Source organism: Lycium ferocissimum, chromosome 11 (genome assembly GCF_029784015.1).
Source record: "Lycium ferocissimum isolate CSIRO_LF1 chromosome 11, AGI_CSIRO_Lferr_CH_V1, whole genome shotgun sequence".
In the NCBI taxonomy this organism is placed as follows: Eukaryota; Viridiplantae; Streptophyta; class Magnoliopsida; order Solanales; family Solanaceae; genus Lycium; species Lycium ferocissimum.
In genome coordinates this window covers 40,676,127-40,693,870 of record NC_081352.1, presented here as the reverse complement: position 1 = coordinate 40,693,870, position 17,744 = coordinate 40,676,127, and the positions used below count along the sequence as shown (strand labels likewise).

General features: G+C 34.5%; 2 protein-coding genes across 3 annotated transcripts; one reads left to right on the top strand and one right to left on the bottom strand.

The window, feature by feature from the left end:
• Positions 1 to 1,273: 1,273 nt before the first annotated feature.
• LOC132036540 (phospholipase A1-IIdelta) lies at positions 1,274 to 4,813 on the bottom strand. 2 transcript variants are annotated; one of them, XM_059426896.1, is made up of 3 exons: positions 3,589 to 4,813; positions 2,596 to 2,816; positions 1,274 to 1,562 (listed from the first exon to the last, which is right to left on the bottom strand). In XM_059426896.1, the coding sequence occupies exons 1-3, from the start codon at positions 4,594 to 4,596 to the stop codon at positions 1,355 to 1,357; spliced, it is 1,437 nt and encodes a 478-aa protein (XP_059282879.1). In that variant the 5' UTR covers positions 4,597 to 4,813; the 3' UTR covers positions 1,274 to 1,354. The 2 variants fall into 2 exon arrangements, with proteins under 2 accessions (XP_059282879.1, XP_059282880.1); XM_059426897.1 differs by having other exon boundaries at positions 1,437 to 1,562; positions 2,559 to 2,816.
• Positions 4,814 to 14,800: 9,987 nt separating this feature from the next.
• LOC132036977 (DNA repair protein XRCC3 homolog) lies at positions 14,801 to 16,214 on the top strand. Its single transcript, XM_059427400.1, has one exon. The coding sequence runs from the start codon at positions 14,913 to 14,915 to the stop codon at positions 15,780 to 15,782; it is 870 nt and encodes a 289-aa protein (XP_059283383.1). The 5' UTR covers positions 14,801 to 14,912; the 3' UTR covers positions 15,783 to 16,214.
• Positions 16,215 to 17,744: the final 1,530 nt, after the last annotated feature.

The following is a 17,744-nucleotide window of genomic DNA, read 5'->3' as shown; positions in this document are numbered from 1 at the left end:
TTGTTTTCTTCACGTAATTTAATTAATGGATTAATCAAATAATAAAAATTAAATAAAAGAGTTGTTAGTTCTCTCTATTTTCTTTTTCTTTTTTTCTGGTTTTTAATTAACCACTTTTAATTTAGTAAGCTTTAGAAGAAGTGTTACCGAAAAAATATTGCTTAACTAGTAAACCGTAACATTGCTTTTATATATGTGCATCCTTTGTTATTTCAAATGGCAAAAAGCAATAGAAAACTGGATTTATTTTTCATGCTTTATAGACTTATGATTCTTTCATTTGGCAATTTTTCAGTGGTGTTCTTGTGTTACTAATATGTAAGTGGGGTTAAATAAGAAAATAAAACAGTTGAATAGGGTATTGTTATTTACATTAAGAACTAACGTTACAGTGCATTAATTACCGACAACATGTCAGATCAGGAATTTAAGTGACACTAAGTGAGTGTACCAAATTGGTTCATGCACCATTTGCTAGTCTAAGAATGCATCAATGCACATGTAAAATATGGAATCTAAAGCGAAATTAAGTAATTACCTAATTGATTCATTTGAACAAGCGTTTAAGTTGAACTGTGAGGACACTATTTACAATAATGAAAATGAGGGGCACGTTTCGACGCATATTTTGTGACATACCTGAATTTTGCTTAAATGATGTCAGTCTATTCAACTCATAAATAAGTTCGAGAACTATAGTGAATTCTCCTATATTTAATTTATTTCTAGAGTCTAATGCCTTTGAGATATAATTTCTGCTATTTTTATATTGTTTTAGTGTGTAATGTGATTTTTGTGTTGCATATTTTAGGTTTGAAAAGATTTCTAGTGTTTATGATTAAAAAAAAATTCTCACTATTTGCGTCAAAGCTAACGAACATAAATTGTTAAATATTTGACGGTGTTAACTTTCTCAAACTTAAAGGAGCAAAATTGTTCAGTGTATACTTAATGGCTAGGTAAGCAAGCAATCCGTTATGTGGGCGTTAACTCTAAGTTCCTTTTCTTTTTTCTTTTTTCAAGTCACGATGAGAATGATGACAAACGTGCAATCCCATCTCCAACTGAGACCACTCGACTGATTTCATCCACTTGAAAATTCATGTAAAAGTTGCTAAAGGAACTTTTTTTAACCTACCCTCAAACATTAGCGACCATTTTTGTCATTTTCTCGGCAATGAAGCATAAAATTGAACACGGACTTAATGCAAGACAGCAAGTGGTTTTCCCAGTTTACATTCGCGACGAGTTCAATGAAATGCTTCCCAATTAATTTAAGCAATATAATAAGTCAATTTAACTTCATACAATCTTCTTTTTCACGATGAACACTGTAAAACAGAACTGCTTCTAGCTAGCCGTGTTTGCCAAATTGTCTAAACACAAAGTGTCCTTCTTTATAACTCTGTTTTAATACTGCTTTTGTTCTGTGAATGAAGAAACGACTCTCTTTCAGGATAGCAATATGCCGATGCTCCTCATTCTCGATTCCATCATCAGGAATTTGTGATACTCCATCTTCGGCCAGTTTACTTATGGCATCATTTTCCAGTGAATAAACCCTAGCACACATAATGCAAAAAGAGTAGACCAATTAAAATTACGACTTTGAAAAGCACCAAGTGGAGACACATTTAACTTCGACTGAAATTTCTAATTGAAAATTTCGTAAAAACATAGTACATTTTTATGCTTAGAGCGAGTATGTTGTCACACACACACACGCACACAAAAAAAGAAGAAGGTAGAATGCTAGGAAGTGATCACATGAATTGCTTTTAATCATCTGGACTATTTTTAATGGTTTTGTCTGTGATTACAAGTTCTATCGATCTTTTAATAGAGTGGCCAGGAGCATGAACAAGGGTTAAGTAAAGTTGTTGGTACAACCGTACATGAACCAGTTGAAAACGGGAGGTGAAAATGATTTTATCGCTTAACTAAGTTAAAATTCGTTTTCTGTTAGCTTGGGTCATGGATGGTTGGGGCCTTTTAGGTTGAAACAGAATTTTATGTAGACCAATAAATAAAAGCTACATATTATTTTGCCGTTAATAGAAGGATACTTTTAAGCCCAAAAATAACACTAGGGCGAATTTAATGCAAACGTGAAAGGAGGTCATTTTTGAGCCATTTCTAATTCATTAAAGACATGTTTAAACCCTTTTTCTCAAAATTATTGCAAGATAGGGATTGGACGTATTTGACAAGTCTAATAGCTTGTTTACAAAATTTTAAAATTTTATTTGAAAAATATCGAAAAATTAGTATTTGTCTTTTGTATCGAAGCAGAATTTGTTTAGTCAATATTAGAATCACAATTAGTCAATGTTCCGAAAGTACTTTTATAAAGAATTTACCTTTTTCAGTTTCTAAAAGTTATTTTTGCTACTACTTAAAAATACTTTTTTTTTTAAAATAAAAAATTGGTCAACCACTGCAACTGCGTAAAATAAATAGACAAATAAAATTTAAAAAATTGCCTTCCAAAAACTTAGTCAACCAAACTATGCACAAATAAACAAAGACAAATTTAGAAAAATAAAAAGAGAACAAACCAATAATTAACAAGCCACTCAGAGAAAAAGTCAATACTCAGGGATTGGAATATCCTCATCTGAAGGTGGTGCAAGAGTCCATTCTCCATCTTCATCAAGAACCACCCCTTTATTCTTCTCAACCCACCATGATCCTGGAATCAATATCTCATCTTTCAATATTGAACTTGACTTATTCACTAGAGCCAAACTTCTCTTTACTTTCAGCTCAAATTCTTCATCTTCCCCATTCCAACCAGCTACAATATGCAACATTGCCTGCAAATAGGAGGCACAAAATTAGCCCATAAAAATATGATCTGCTCATCCATTCAAAATAGCTCGCCCATTTATTAGCCCAATTCCATGCATCTAAAATTGTGAGCTGATATGGGACTTAAATTTACCCACGAGAAACTTTGTCAAACTATTTTAAAAAGTACTTTATTTTATTAATATGTTTTCTACTCCTCTATATAGTCAAATAAAGAAAAATAAGTTTTATTAGATATTTAAACAATTAAAAATTAAAAAAAAAATTGTAAGAATTGGATCGGTTGAGTTATAACCCATATCTCGGCCTATTTCAGTCCAAATAACTTTCGACGGGTTATTTAACCCATATATTTATGGGTCATTTGCACGATTACCCTTCAAAGACACTGGTCTTTAATTTTTGCCCCTCGAATTGGTGGTCTTTAATTTACGCTCTTCGCTAATCTGTGAGTTTGAGGTTCGAGCCGGCTCGGTCAAAAAAAAAATCGCGAGCGAGTTTCGTAACAAAGTTAGGCCTCAGGAACTCTGCACAAGCAAAGTTTCAAACTCTACCTTAAGGTAAAGTTTTGCATGCAAAACTTTGTCTTGCGAAATTCCTTTTTTTTTTTTACTGAGCCAGGGTTAAAACCCAGAACCTCGAGATATTAGGCGAAGGACAAAAATTAAAGACCAGTGCCTTTGAAGGGCAATCCCCACAATAAAATGTTTATTTATTAACGCAACTCATTTTGATTCGTCTAAATTCATCTCAGCCCGCTAGGTTTAATAACCTTACCTGCAAATTATGCCAGTCACTTGGATTTTTGGAGTCCTTCAAACTTGGGGATTTTCTGGAGTCAATCACTAGCTCAATCCCAGAATTGACATACCCCAATAAAGAACTTGGATAATGAGTTATGAGATCAATCTTGTTCTTAACATGTAAGATCTTCAAATTTGGGAAATCTTTCAGCTTTTCGTTGAATGCCCTGTTTCCTACCTGTGGACTACCGAAAATAATGGCGGATACCGGAATATCAGTAACCCCATTTTCAACAAGATCAAAAGCAGCTAAAATTGATAAACTTGCACCAAGACTGTGACCTGTAAAAGTTATACTCAGATTCTCATCTTTATATTGTTCTCTTAAATCTTCAATCATTATCTGAAGTTGTGCTCTAGCACTTAATCTTGTAAATGACGAATTTGGGTCACTGGAAACATAAATCTTTAGCCACCCATTCATCACTTTGGGTTCATTTTCATCAGCATCATCATCATCATCATCATTATCATCTTCAGGGTCAGCTTTATTTAGCGATTTGGGATGAAACAGAGGTTCAGCAGATTCAGGTCGGGCACCAAGAACATTGATCCATTCATAATTCCTCGTTGTGCCACGAAACGCTATATAAATTTCTCTACGACCGAGTTTTTCACTGACTTCATCGTTCGTTACAGCTATGTAACCAATCCAATTGGATTCGCGATCCCATGAATCGCGAGATAGAGAGTGGAGGAAAAGTGCTTTGTGAGCACCAACGCGAGCTGTTGCATAGAGGAAGCTATAGACATGGTAATTTGAGGAGGATGGGAACATGACTTTGTGGAAAAATGAACTTTTACCGTAACGGCTACTGCCACAGTACTTGGAGTTTTCGTCATTGTTGAAAGCGTCGTATGTTGCTTGACAAAAGTCACCACACCGGAGAATGAGTTGCCGGAGATTGAGGTCTAGTGGATCAAGAAGGCCTTCCCAGTTGTTGCTTCCTAATAATTCATGCCATGTTGGTTCTGTCCCCATTTTGGGTAATAGAAATGTAGATAAGACTAATTCTTTGTGGTGGAAATTTGGGTTGAAATTTAGAGGTGATGGGGCTAATGCCAGAGGGATTTATGAAGAAAAACAGTGTCTTTTTCTTCCATACTTTAATCAAAATGATGATTAATTATGACTATATTGATACTTTTCAACGATCAGCAAAGAGGAGTGGGATTTTGTTAGATGATTGACTGTAATGGTCCTACTAAGGTACAAATCTAAATTAATCGAATTGGTTTAAATAACAAATGATTTTAATTAAGAAATGATTGGACAAAAAGATGTGAATGCATAGTGGGAACAGGGAACATAATTGGTACTTTCCTCTCGACTGCTCCGGTTAAAATATAATAGTTGATTCAATTAGAGTATAAAATTGAAGTTTTCTTCATAATACAAGAAAGACGTTTACGCGTTTCTTTTAAAATTTCTCACCTCATACAAGAATAGTTAACAATGTTCTTCTAGAAAAGAAAAAAAAATTAACTGCAGCGAGTCTTTACATCAATATAGCTTTTATTAATAAAAAATTTTATAACAACATAAGTTAAGGTCACTCTATAGCAAACATCTAATACTCTGCGGCATGCATTAGGAGCTAATAAAGTATTTTACTGAAGAAAAAAGAGAAATTATAAAACAAAAATGAAGCACACCTTATAAGTTCCAATGTCAAAACACCTTTTTTTAACAATTAGGGGTCATTTGGTACAAAAGTAAATTATGGAGCGATTAATAATGCAAAGATTATTTGTATAGTAATTAATAATGAATGTAATGTTATGTGGCGATTGATAACTAAGAAAATGTTGTACATAAATTAATCACTCTAAAAAGGCGATTTAAACTTTTTAATAGTTAACTTGTTTGACCATGAAAAGTTTTCACTTTTTTTTTTTTGGAATTTTTTTCATTTTGTTTGAAAATCAGCGTTTGGATGGAATTTGGAAAACACCTTTTTATTTTTGTTTTTGTTTTTTTGACTAGTAATATATATATATATATATATATATATATATATATATATATATATTAGATTTTGCGTTCTTTTTTGGCACAACTCCTTTAATATGATAGCTTCTTAATTATGTATTGTTAATTATTTAAGATGGTCATATAATTGGATAACTTACTAAAAGAATTTGTTTATGAGGAAGCAAATATTGTAGGAAATAAGTATTAAATAGGCATAGATAACTTGATGGATTGTAAACTAACATAATTTGAAGTAGGTAAAACAATTTCAAATTAAATAAAATTGTATGAAAAGACATTTGAACATTTTATGAGTTTGTTAACATATAATTTTTAGTTTAAAATAAAAATAGATTGTTTTGATATATATTGATAAGCCCCTCGTAATTTCATAGGATTACGCTAGTAAAATATGATTAAAGCCTAGGTCTAAATACATCTTTACACACTATATTTGTTCTTTCATTGAGAGATTCAGCGAACTTAACTATAAATAAAGATAAAATTAAAAAATTGAGTCTTAACTTATTTTAATAGATGCTAATTCGAATTAAATTATAAAAAATTATTAAAAGTATAAAAAAAAATGTTTTTCTTAATTTAAACTTTCTTTTCCTTTCAAAAAACGCATTTAGGAAATGGTATTTCTTTTTCGTTTTTCTTAGTTTTAGTGAAATATTATTTTGTAAATTTTACGTCATAATAACCTTATAACTAAGCTATCATTCTCAAATAAGTTAGGATCGACAAAATTTAAATAATTTAATCATACCTCAATGCGGCGACATAACTAATGATTTGTTCCTTCCATTTCTATTATTTTGAGGATCATAAACTTATTTTCTATTATACAAAATAGTGCTAAAATATAATACCTAAATTTATATTTTCAAAATACAAATTAAAGATCATTAATAAATAAGAGAATGGAAAATTTAACAAGTCTTACAATTTACCACAGAGTACCTTTTCAATAGTAAATAAATTCTCTAAAATTATTGTATTTGCTTATCTTTGTCACAATTGTTTTTGTCATATATGACATCATCATTTTGGACAATTTTTGAAGCATTTTAAAGGATCTCAATTTTGTTATATTTACCCAATTGAAATGAATATGGCAATTCAAGTAATAAAGCAATAAAGCAGGGGTAAAATTGTGGGAATGAAAAAGTACATACACCTACAAAAAGTTAAATTGAGGGACCATGTATTATCAAAATAGGTTTGAAAGTATCTTGATTTATTGAAAACATACTTTGGCATATGATGCAATAAATATCAAATACAAGGGCAAAATTGTAAGTACAAACCATTTGGTTAGCAAGCTCCCCAACAAGAAAATTGAAAAGTAACTAAGGACTACTAAAACTCATTACATTGTCATTATTATATATATATATATATATATATATATATATATATATATATATATATATATATGCACAGTGCAGCCATACTTACAAAAACCCCACCATGCTTAGGACTAGTGCTTCGCAAGGAACCTATCATATCAGCTAGTGATTCAGCCTCCTCTACATAGTTTTCTTTACACCAAAAGTGCAACAAAATGATACAATTCATCTTGATTTTCTATACAGAATTGCACGGAATTTAGAAAACACCTTAAAATCCGTTTTCACTTTCAGTACATTCAAAAAATCAAATATTCTATGCAAAAACTATAACCAAACACAACTCTATATTCAACTCCAACTTCAAAATTTCAAATAAAGTGAAAAATATTTGGTTTTCATGGCCAAACGCCTACTAAGAATATGGGTATTAGCAATGTAGAGATTAAGTAGGCGTTTGGCCATGAAATTTCAAAAAAAGTGAAAAATATTTGGTTTTCATGGCCAGGGTCCAAACGCCTACTTAATCTCTACATTTCTAATACCCATATTCTTAGTAGGCGTTTGGCCATGAAAATCAAATATTTTTCACTTTATTTGAATTTTGCAGTTGGAGTTGGAGTTGAAGATGGAATTGTGTTTGGTTATAGTGTTTGCAAAGGATATTTGGTTGTTTGAATGTATCGAAAGTGAAAAAAGTTAAAACATGATTTTAGGTGTTTTCAAAGTAAGTCGTATTTGGAAATTTCGTGGCCAAGCGCTGATTTCCAAATAAAGTGAAAAAAAATTAGGAAAAAAGTGAAAAAATTTCATGATCAAACAGGTCATTTCACATAAATTACTAGACAAGTTTGAGTGTGGCCAATTACATTACTGGCTTGATTATGACTCCATTTCAACCTACTTCTAATTTTTGGCGCATCCCCCAAATTTTCAAAATCCACATTTAGTTCCCCTCTCCAAATGGACCACACAAGACTCAACCAACTCACCCCACCCAAAAATGCACATTCGACTGCCCAAATCTCGACCGCCTCGCCGGCGGCATTCCTTACAATTCGATAACCTAATTAGGCACCGAAAGTGGTTGCGGCAAAACCCAAATATCCCTTCAACTCCTCCTCCTCACCGCTCAGCTTCCCGTTTCGCTTGGTGGTCTCTCAGCTACCTCCTTATACCTCTACTCCGAATCACCCATTACCTTTCACCGCCTTCACCAACTCTCTTCCTCATTTCCCACTCTTCACAACCCCTTCAAGTATATACAGTCAAATTTCTCTATAATAATATTATTTGTCTCGATATCTTTTTTACGGCTATAGCGAAATGTTATTACAAAGAATATATTAATAGAACTTAGTATCATAAAAGATATGGTCCAAAGAAAACATGAGGAATAAGTATTGTATTAGACGTCAAATTTATAGTATTAGACGTTAAATTTTTTAATCTTTCTGTTGAATTTATTTTTTTATATTTTTATTTTTCTTAATAAAAATTTTGATTCCGTCACTAGAATTAACCCAATATAAAATTTGGGTATTTGCTAAACCAGAATGAAATTTACACCAAAACTTAGAATTATCTATTTCATATGAGTCCGCAACTTTTTTAACACCAACAGTGTCTAAAGTTACCAAAATACCCTGCTAAAAAAGAAGAAGAACCAAACTACCTTTTGCGTACTATTTTAGTGCGCAATAGGACCAACCTGCAATTTTGCAGTTTTGCCCTATTGCGCACTAACTAATTTAGTGCGCAAAGGCCTTCAATAAACTCCGCCCATTTCTTTTTCCAAGCTACTCTTCTTCACCTCCTCTATTTTCACTCTTTCGGATACTTTAGCCCCCCCTCCCCCCCCCCCCTCCCCCCCACACACACACACACCAAATCATGTCTCAAAGCTTTGAAACGTCAAACTTTTCTATAGAACCCAATGTTTGTGAATGTGGTCGTTATTGTACGCTAAAAAATCAAGGACCAAAGATAATCTGGGGCGTCGTTTTTGGCGTTGTAAAGTGCCCGAAGTAAGTGTTTTTACATTTTTTTAGGGTTTAAATTTTTTTCACATTATCTACATATTATACGTTTAAAAACTGATTTTCTTGTAATGTTTATAGGATATGGGCGGTTGCAAACATTTTCGTTGGGAAGATAGCATTCCCGTGGATAAAACGGTGGCGGCGAAGATTAAAAAGCCTCCTGTTGATAGAGATACCGTAACTTCACGTATCTCAAGAGATACCGTGAAGTTTGACTTGCAATTGAAGCTTATGGAAGCTAAAGAAAAGATTGACCTATTGCAGGTGTTGCTAAAAGAATCCAAAGAAAAACAAAGTTTTCTCAAGGCCAACCTTAGAGAAACTCAACATGAGAAAAATGCTTTGAAAGAAAAACTGAAATTTTGGAAGACTATTTGTGCTATGTTGTTGTTGTTTATTATTTCTATGTATTTTGTTTATTAAGTTTAATATTTCTATGTAATTTGTTTTTTCTATGTATTTTCTATTTATTTTGTTATTTTTATGTACTTTGTTTCTGTTGTTTATTATTTTTATGTACTTTGTTTTAAGAAGATTATTTAAATTAATAAAAGACTATAACAATCAACGCAAATTAAAAACATACTAAAAATATTCAAATTGGTGACTTCATCATAAACTAAAAATACAAATTAACCGCACAAGTCCGAAACTTAAATTACCCAAAATCTAATAGAGTGAACCAAAATAACCCCTAATCATCATCAGAATAGAAGTCTTCAATATCATCCTCAGAACAATAATTTGGGTTTCTTAAGACATCTTTTTTCTGTAGATGTTAATTCTCTACTTGTTGATGATGCTTGTTCTTTGGCCAACTTTAGCATGTAAAATCTACAACGTCTTGGTAGCATTTTGTTGTTTTCTTTTCTAATCTTTTATACGGCAAGTCAAAGTTTACGGACCTACTCGAGGCATGGTTATTGAGTACCTTGTTGGGATTTGAGTGTTGAGATTTTTCAAGTCACGAACAAGACGTTCTGATTCAGCAAGCCTATGCGCCCATTCTCGGCATAACCCGCAATAATATTCTCGTGGATCTGAATATTTCATGCTGCAAAAATCATTATTACGCTTTATAAGAAGGTGGGGTTTCATATAGTCTAGTTGGAAATCATTGTTATTAAGAAAACTTGATTCACCGGAATAGTCACTTTAAGATTTGAACTATCATCACCTGCTATTCGAATCCTTTGGAAGGAATAAAGACCAATCTACATTTCTACTACTCGACATTGAAAATGTTGTAGTCTAATAACAAATGAAAGGCTACTTATATAGATGGAAACCCTCAAGTACCCTCAGGGGTGGTCATGATGACCCTACCTACTTACTTTATTTTAAAAAAATATTAATCTTCATCGGACATCTCACAATCCGAATCCCACTTGGATCTGAATCTTGCGTAACCATGTTGACCATATTCTACCCTTAGGCAACGTATTTTCATCCGATTGTTCTCTTCGCAAAAACAGTTAAGAGCAAAATTCAACTCTTGTGGAGTGTCACGAGGCATTGACATAGCACTTTTTTTGGGCGTTTAAGCCCTAATGACCTCAAGTTTTGTTCAAGCACTGCAACCTCCCTGACACGCCAATCCCACTCCTCTCTCATTGTGTTATTATATTGTCGATTGAATCCATTGTTCGGGTTATTTGAGTATTTAAAATCATCATCTAGTTCCCATGTCCTACCCATTGCTTCAAATATGTCTTGTGGGGTAAAACATGTAATAGAACCAATATCAGCAAATTGGGTATAGAATGACATGATAACTCGTTTTAATGTGAATGCTAGTTTTTCATCAATCATGTTATATATTATTCTTTATGACACTAACTTGTATTGCGCAACATCTAAATGCGCAATATAGTGTGTCCGCTTTTTGTGACACACTCTGCTTGATGTGACAACACGTTTTCCCACCATTATTTGATCGCTTTTTATGACACTAACTTGTATTGCGCAATATATCAGCCATAGATGACACACTATACTTGTCCGCTTTTTATGACACACTATGCTTGATTTGACAACACAATGCTTCATTATTTGTCTGCTTTTTATGACACACTATGCTTGATTTGACAACACCATGCTGCATTATTTCAAAAATCTTATCCTATTGCGCAACATTTTCATGTGCAAAAGTATTGCTTGCGCAACATTTTCATGTGCAATAGGGTTCCCACGTTTTTTAAATGTTCACTTTTGCACTCATATTTTGCCTATTTAATATGAATGTTGGATGAGGTAAAAACACATCGATTTCATAAGTTTAAGTCTTTTAAGTTCTTGAAAAAAACTCAATCTTCAAAGAAAAAATGTCTTATTCTTCTTCAACCGTTAGGATTTCTCTATTTTGGGATGGAGTTTTACTTAATAACAATAATACCGTTCGTTATAGTATCAAACCAAAAGTCTATGTTAAGTTTTCAACAAAACCTTAAACTACGAAACATTAGTCACTTACCTACATAAAAAAATGAAAACTGATCCCACAGAGTATGGATTATCTGTAACTGGCAGATATCCAAACACCATTTCACAAGGCTTAGTACTTTATGGTGCGTGAAATATCAATGATGATGACTCTTTGAGGGAGTATTTGAGGGCGCTTGAAGACTATAGGGATGTAGTCGCCATTTATGTCCTTGAAATGTATATGGAAAAAATACCTGAAGAAGTCCCTCAAGTCCAGCCTCCTCATGATAACACTTATGGAGACTTTAGTTCTTATACACATATTTTGAGTGGTCAAGTCCCGCTGGAAACTCTAAGCCATCAATTTAATCAAACAAACACTGAGAATTGGTAAATATTCATTTTTAAATTATTATTTTGTGTAGTAGCACGTGTTTATTTTATTTATTACTAAATATCCTTTTTTGGTATCTCTGTAGGGGTTACACACCTGATATGAGTAATATTGGGCAAAACTCTCAGTTTGGTGGAGTTGAAGATTATTCAAAACTCGCCAATGGTACCAAATGATGATTTTGGGCAATCCACTCAGTTCGGTGGAGATGATCTTTCTCCAAACCATGTCAATGTAGATCAGTATCGGTAGGTTCATCACCTTCATATTAAATAATTCATATCTATCTTATGTTGGTATTTAAAATATGTTACTTTTCGTGTAGGAAGAGGCCTTTCTTAGATGGTGATGATTGTCCAAATTATTGAGAGACATCATCAAGTGATAGCGAACCGAATAATGCAGAACAAACCGATGATGATGATAAAAACGAAGAGGTCGATGTTCAATCTCGTGGGCAGCAAGCAAATTTAATAGCATTGATGCAAAGTCCACTGCCGGAAAACCCAACTCCCGAAAGCCCTCCCGAAAGCCCAATGCAGTGGCATTCTGATAATATTCCATATCTAGACAATCTTCAAGGTCGGGCTGATGCCGTTGTTTTCACAAGAGAAGATGATCAATGTCATCAAAAAATGTGGAAAGAACCGGCCGATCTTATAAAAGATGATTGTTATCTTGAAAAAGGGATGGTGTTCGGATAAAAAAAAGCATTGCAAAGGTCAGTAAAAATTTATTGTTACAAGGATATGAGGGAGTATAGGGTTGATGATTCAACCAGAAAAATAGGGAGACTAGTTTGTAGACGACGATATCAAGGCATCAATGGATGCTTCTGGGGATTGAAAAACGATGGCATGTGGGTTATCACAAAATTCCACAAACGTCACATTTGTGATATGGAGAGAATCGACGAGATCATTTTAATTTAGATATAAATATGATTGCTCGAAGTGCTACTTAAAGACGTTGCCGAAAACCCCGAGGTAACCTATTCGACCTAGTTCATTATAATTCTTACATCAATTAAATTGTCATTGCTAAGTGTTGTTTGTTTAAACTTGTGCAGGATCCCCACCAAAGATTGCATTAGAAACGTTAAACAGGTATATTAAAAAACAATAAGCAAGAGAAAGGGATTTCTTGGGCGTAAGCGTGCGTTTGAGATGATTTATGGAAATTGGGAGGGCTCTTTCAAGACGTTGCCCAGGTATATGGCAACTCTACAAAAATTCAATGCAGGAACTGTTGTAGAGTGGAGGCTTCAGGGCGGTACAATTTTCAACTATGTGTTTTGGGGATTCAAACCATCTATTGATGGTTTTGGTCACTGCCGGCCAGTCATATCTATAGATGGCACATATGTATATGGTGCATACGACATCAAACTACTCACTGCAGTAGGAATGGATGCCAATGGGTCGATATTCCCTCTTACTTTTGCAATTGCCGCTAACGAGGGCAACGACACATGGGAGATGTTTTTGACACATTTGAGGTGGCATATTATTAAGGATCGTATGGGCATATGCATGATATCTGATAGACATCAAGGAATAATGCACTGCATGACTACTTTGGAGGGGTGGTAGCCTCCCTTTGGTTACCATCGCTATTGTCTAAGGCACATCAAGGCAAATTTTCAAACGAAGTTTGGAAACGGCACACTCAACAAATTGATGTGGGCGGCTGCGATGGAGCATCAACAAAAAAAATGGCTTGCTAGGATGGAGACGATCAAGGAAGTGAGTCCAAAAGCATATACTTGGTTGAAGAAAATCGAAGTTGAAAAATGGACATTCCACGCTGATGAAGGCAGGAGATGGGGATGCTCACAACAAACAGCTCGAAGTCATTCAATGGTTTGCTAAAATCTGCTCGGGGACTGCCGTTCTTGCCAATGGTAAGAATGACTTTCATGCAAGTTGTGGAGCGGTTTGTGACAAGAAGCAAGCCAGAGCCATATTAGCAAAGGGTGGGAGATGGATGCCAAAACCTTTCAAAATGATGGAGCATCACAGGCAAAAAAGTCAGCTGCACAAGATGACCGAGTACGGCACGATTGAACGTGTGTATAAAATCACAATAGGTTATTACCATGGTAAGGGAGGAAACACACATACCATTTATGAGGGCACGAGAACGTGCAGTTGTGGTAAGTGGTAAACATACCACATGTTGTGTTATCATGCCATCAAGTGTTTCGAGGCAATGGGAAATACGGTAACAAGTTATGTGGCATCGGAATACAGCTCTAAAAGTTACGCTAAAGCATATGAAGGCCGTTTCTACCCACTTGGTGACCAAGCTTATAGGCCAGACGAGTCATTTTCAATGGTTGCTAACAAGGAGTATATCCGTAAAATTCGGGTTCACGCACGAACTCGAATTCCCAATCAAATGGATGTTCTGGATAGGACATACTCTTAAAGGTGCTCGACATGTAAGCAGTTTGGCCATGATAAGCGTTTGTGTAGTCTACGAGGCCGTGGTGGTCCAACTACGTCTCGTAATACAAGAGCCTCCTGTACTTGATGTAGTGTTTTAAATATTTTGTTATTGTAAATAATGATGTATTATTTGGTTATTCCAATGAATTATTTTGAACCTCTCGTATTGGATAAATTATTTTGAACCTCTCGAAAAAAAGTAATGCCTTGACTAAAAAATAAAACATTTAAAACAAAACCTTATAAAATAAAAGACTTAAACCTAAACATAACAAGATTCAAACAAACAAAACTTACTTCGGGGCACCTTACAATCTCTAAAACGACGATTCAAATGTTTAGGTAAACTTGATGTAATGAGCCGACATTATTGTCCGCAAAAAAAGATATCAAGTTCTATATAAAATACTAATATTTCGGAGTTTTGAAACATGACTAATCTTGCGTCAAAGTATGAAAAAAACATGAATTTGAGAGTTATAAAATCGTGTGGAAAAAAAAAACCTAGAGTTTAAAATTAAAGTTCCGTTCATAAATCATACTCCAATAGAGGAAAAAGCATTTACGCGTTTCTTGTTAAATTTGTCAGCATCTTTTACTAATTAACCTTCCACTAGAAGCAAAACATCAGTAAATTGGCGCCTTCCTAAACTTTCAAATGAACCAAACAAGAATCACACATTTGATGAAACCTGAAAATCTCCTCCAACAACTCACCCCTATCCCCACCCAAAAATGCACTCTCGGCTGCCCAATTCTTGACGGCCTCCTCAACGGCGGCATTCCTTGCAATTCAATAACCGAATTAGTCGCCGAAAGTGGTTGCGGCAAGACCCAAATATCCCTCCAACTCCTCCTCACCGCTCAACTTCCCGTTTCACTTGGCGGCCTCTCATCTACCTCCTTATATCTCTACTCCGAGTCACCATTCCCCCTTCGTCGCCTTCACCAACTCTCTTCCTCATTTCCCACTCTCAAAAACCCCTTAGATAATATTTTAACTCATCCTCTTCACTCTGCACACCACCTGTTCGACGTATTGTCCCAACTAGACTCCTTCTTATTATCATCCCCTATTAAGCTAATTGTGATTGATTCTATTGCTGCTTTGTTTAGGTTTGAATTTGAAAACAATCCCCGTGATCTTAAGCAGAGATCGGGGTTGTTTTTTAAGATTTCGAGTAAATTGAAGGAACAAGCGAGGCGATTTGGGTTGGCCGTAGTGGTGATTAATCAGGTTGTTGATGTAATGGATGATTCGGATGGTTTAAGGATTGGGAATTCGACGTGTTTGTATACGTCTGAGAGGAAAGTAAGTGCTGCTTTGGGGGTGTCGTGGGCGAATTGTGTTAATACGAGGTTGTTCTTGTCGAGGAATGAAGAGAGAATTGATCAAGAGGTAATTGGGGATGATTGTTTTGCTACGCGAACTCGGAGGTTTATACGCGTTGTTTTTGCTCCTCATCTGCCTGATTCTTACTGTGAGTTTGTTATTACCAGAGAAAAAGTTTTTGGTTTAGGAAGATAAAACATCGGCTTGAACAAACTATGTACTGATTATCTATTTAACAGAAAAAAGAATCTCTTATTATGGACACTACCTGTTCAATTGTCCCAACTAGACTCTTTATTCCTGTTAAAGTTAATTGTGATTCATTCAATTGATGCTTTGTTTCTGTTTGAATTTGAAAACAACCCACATGATCTTAAGGAGAGATCGGGGTTGTTTTTTAAGATTTCGTGTAAACTGAAGGAGCAAGCGAGGCGATTTGGGTTGGCTGTAGTGGTGATTAATCAGGATGTTGATGTAATGGATGATTCGGATGGTTTAAGGATTGGGAATTCAAATTGTTTGTATACATCTGAGAGGAAAGTAAGTGCTGCTTTGGGTTTGTCGTGGGCGAATTGTGTTAATACGAGGTTGTTCTTGTCAAAGAATGAAGAGAGAATTGACCAAAGAGGTAAGCAAAGGATCACTGCATTCACAATACTAGTCTTTGCCTCTCTTGCCATTGCTTCTTTGTTTGTTGCCGAGCATCTCAAGAACTGCACTTGTAAGTCTTTACTTTCTCAGCTTTACATTTCTGTAAGTTGGTCACAACTATTTCAAGAATTAGGTGCATGTGTTGAGTTGTGGAGAATTAGCAAAGGTGTAGATTTTTGTGCTGCTATACAGAGAAGGCTTTGGTTCTATGGCTTTGAGGTTCTTCAATATATCGCAGAAAGTTTTGGTCTTTATTAAGATATGGGTCACAAGGGGATTGCAGAAAGCAAGAAGATAGGGGAAGGTGGTTTCAGTTTTTTCTTTTTCAGGAAAAGAAGAGAAGAAACACGATCACAAGATTATAATGTAGTAATGAAGACCTCAGGCTAAAATAAAGGCTCTAGGTGGGTTGAGCTTAAGTGCTATGTCATTAAATATCTATGAATATTTGAAAAATATCGTAAGACTTTTAAAAAATATCGACGCAACGGCATATCATATCCTCTATAGTAGTATATTTTTAAGGATCTACCACGAATGAGACAACAATTTGAAGAGTCCGAGCAATCTTGTCCCAAGTTAGGTACAGAGGAAAACCTCAGGCCAACTGGTCCCAATTAGCTAAACTACAATTTTTTGCACAGCAACATCTTTAATGTAGTAAAGCTAACCTACTTAAAATTCTGTACAGTGGTTGCTTATTAAGCATGTATGACCAGGGGGTTTCTCCACCAGGTATTTATACCAAATGAATGAACATAAGCCATATGTTTTCATATTCTATTTGAAAAGATACGTGGTTTTGTATATATTTTCGCTTTATTTTATAAATGTGAAGGTGAAATTATTTGATTTGATGTAACAAGATGTGGATAAGTATTTTCTCTACTTTTTAAATCCTTGGTGCATAAGATCCATATCTAAGAGTCTCTCCTCTATATGCACATAAAGGCTCGAAGGTGCAGCAACAAGGACCCAACTGAATATGCAGGGCAGACTTGAGCTTAGAAGTTATGGGTTCATTACAGTCAAGACACTATAAATGTATTAAAAATATCTATTAAATATCTATGAATATTTGATCATAAACGCAATGATTATTGTATATTAACGTAAGATTGTTGTATGATTTATAAATTTGAAATTCTAGATTCGCTTTCGAGAATACAGGGTCAACGGAGCGTAACATCAATTAATTTAACATTTTCAATTCTATGCTCACTCATATAATCATTAGTACTAGTATTAATTTTTAGCGAGACTGAAAGACAGATAATGCAAATATGCAATGGTTGTTTGATCTTTGATGTATAGGTAATGAATTATTATGCTTGCTATTTAGAGAATTGTGTTGTGCTACTATAGAAAAGGCAGCAACGACAGAACAAGAAATCTGACAAGAACCACTTATAATACAAGGAGTAAGGACAAAGTAGGTATAAGGTAGAGTCAGCTAAAGAGTGATGGTAGTGGGTAAAATAAAATTAGCAACTACTAATAGTAAAG

Coding starts and splice junctions, on each gene's coding strand:
- LOC132036977 (XM_059427400.1), top strand. CDS start 14,913: ATGAACCAAACAAGAATCACACATTTGATGAAACCTGAAAATCTCCTC.
- LOC132036540 (XM_059426896.1), bottom strand. CDS start 4,596: ATGGGGACAGAACCAACATGGCATGAATTATTAGGAAGCAACAACTGG. Junction 2,817..3,588: donor GTGACTGGCATAATTTGCAG/GTAAGGTTATTA, acceptor TCCTATTTGCAG/GCAATGTTGCATATTGTAGC. Junction 1,563..2,595: donor GAGGATATTCCAATCCCTGA/GTATTGACTTTT, acceptor TATGTGTGCTAG/GGTTTATTCACTGGAAAATG.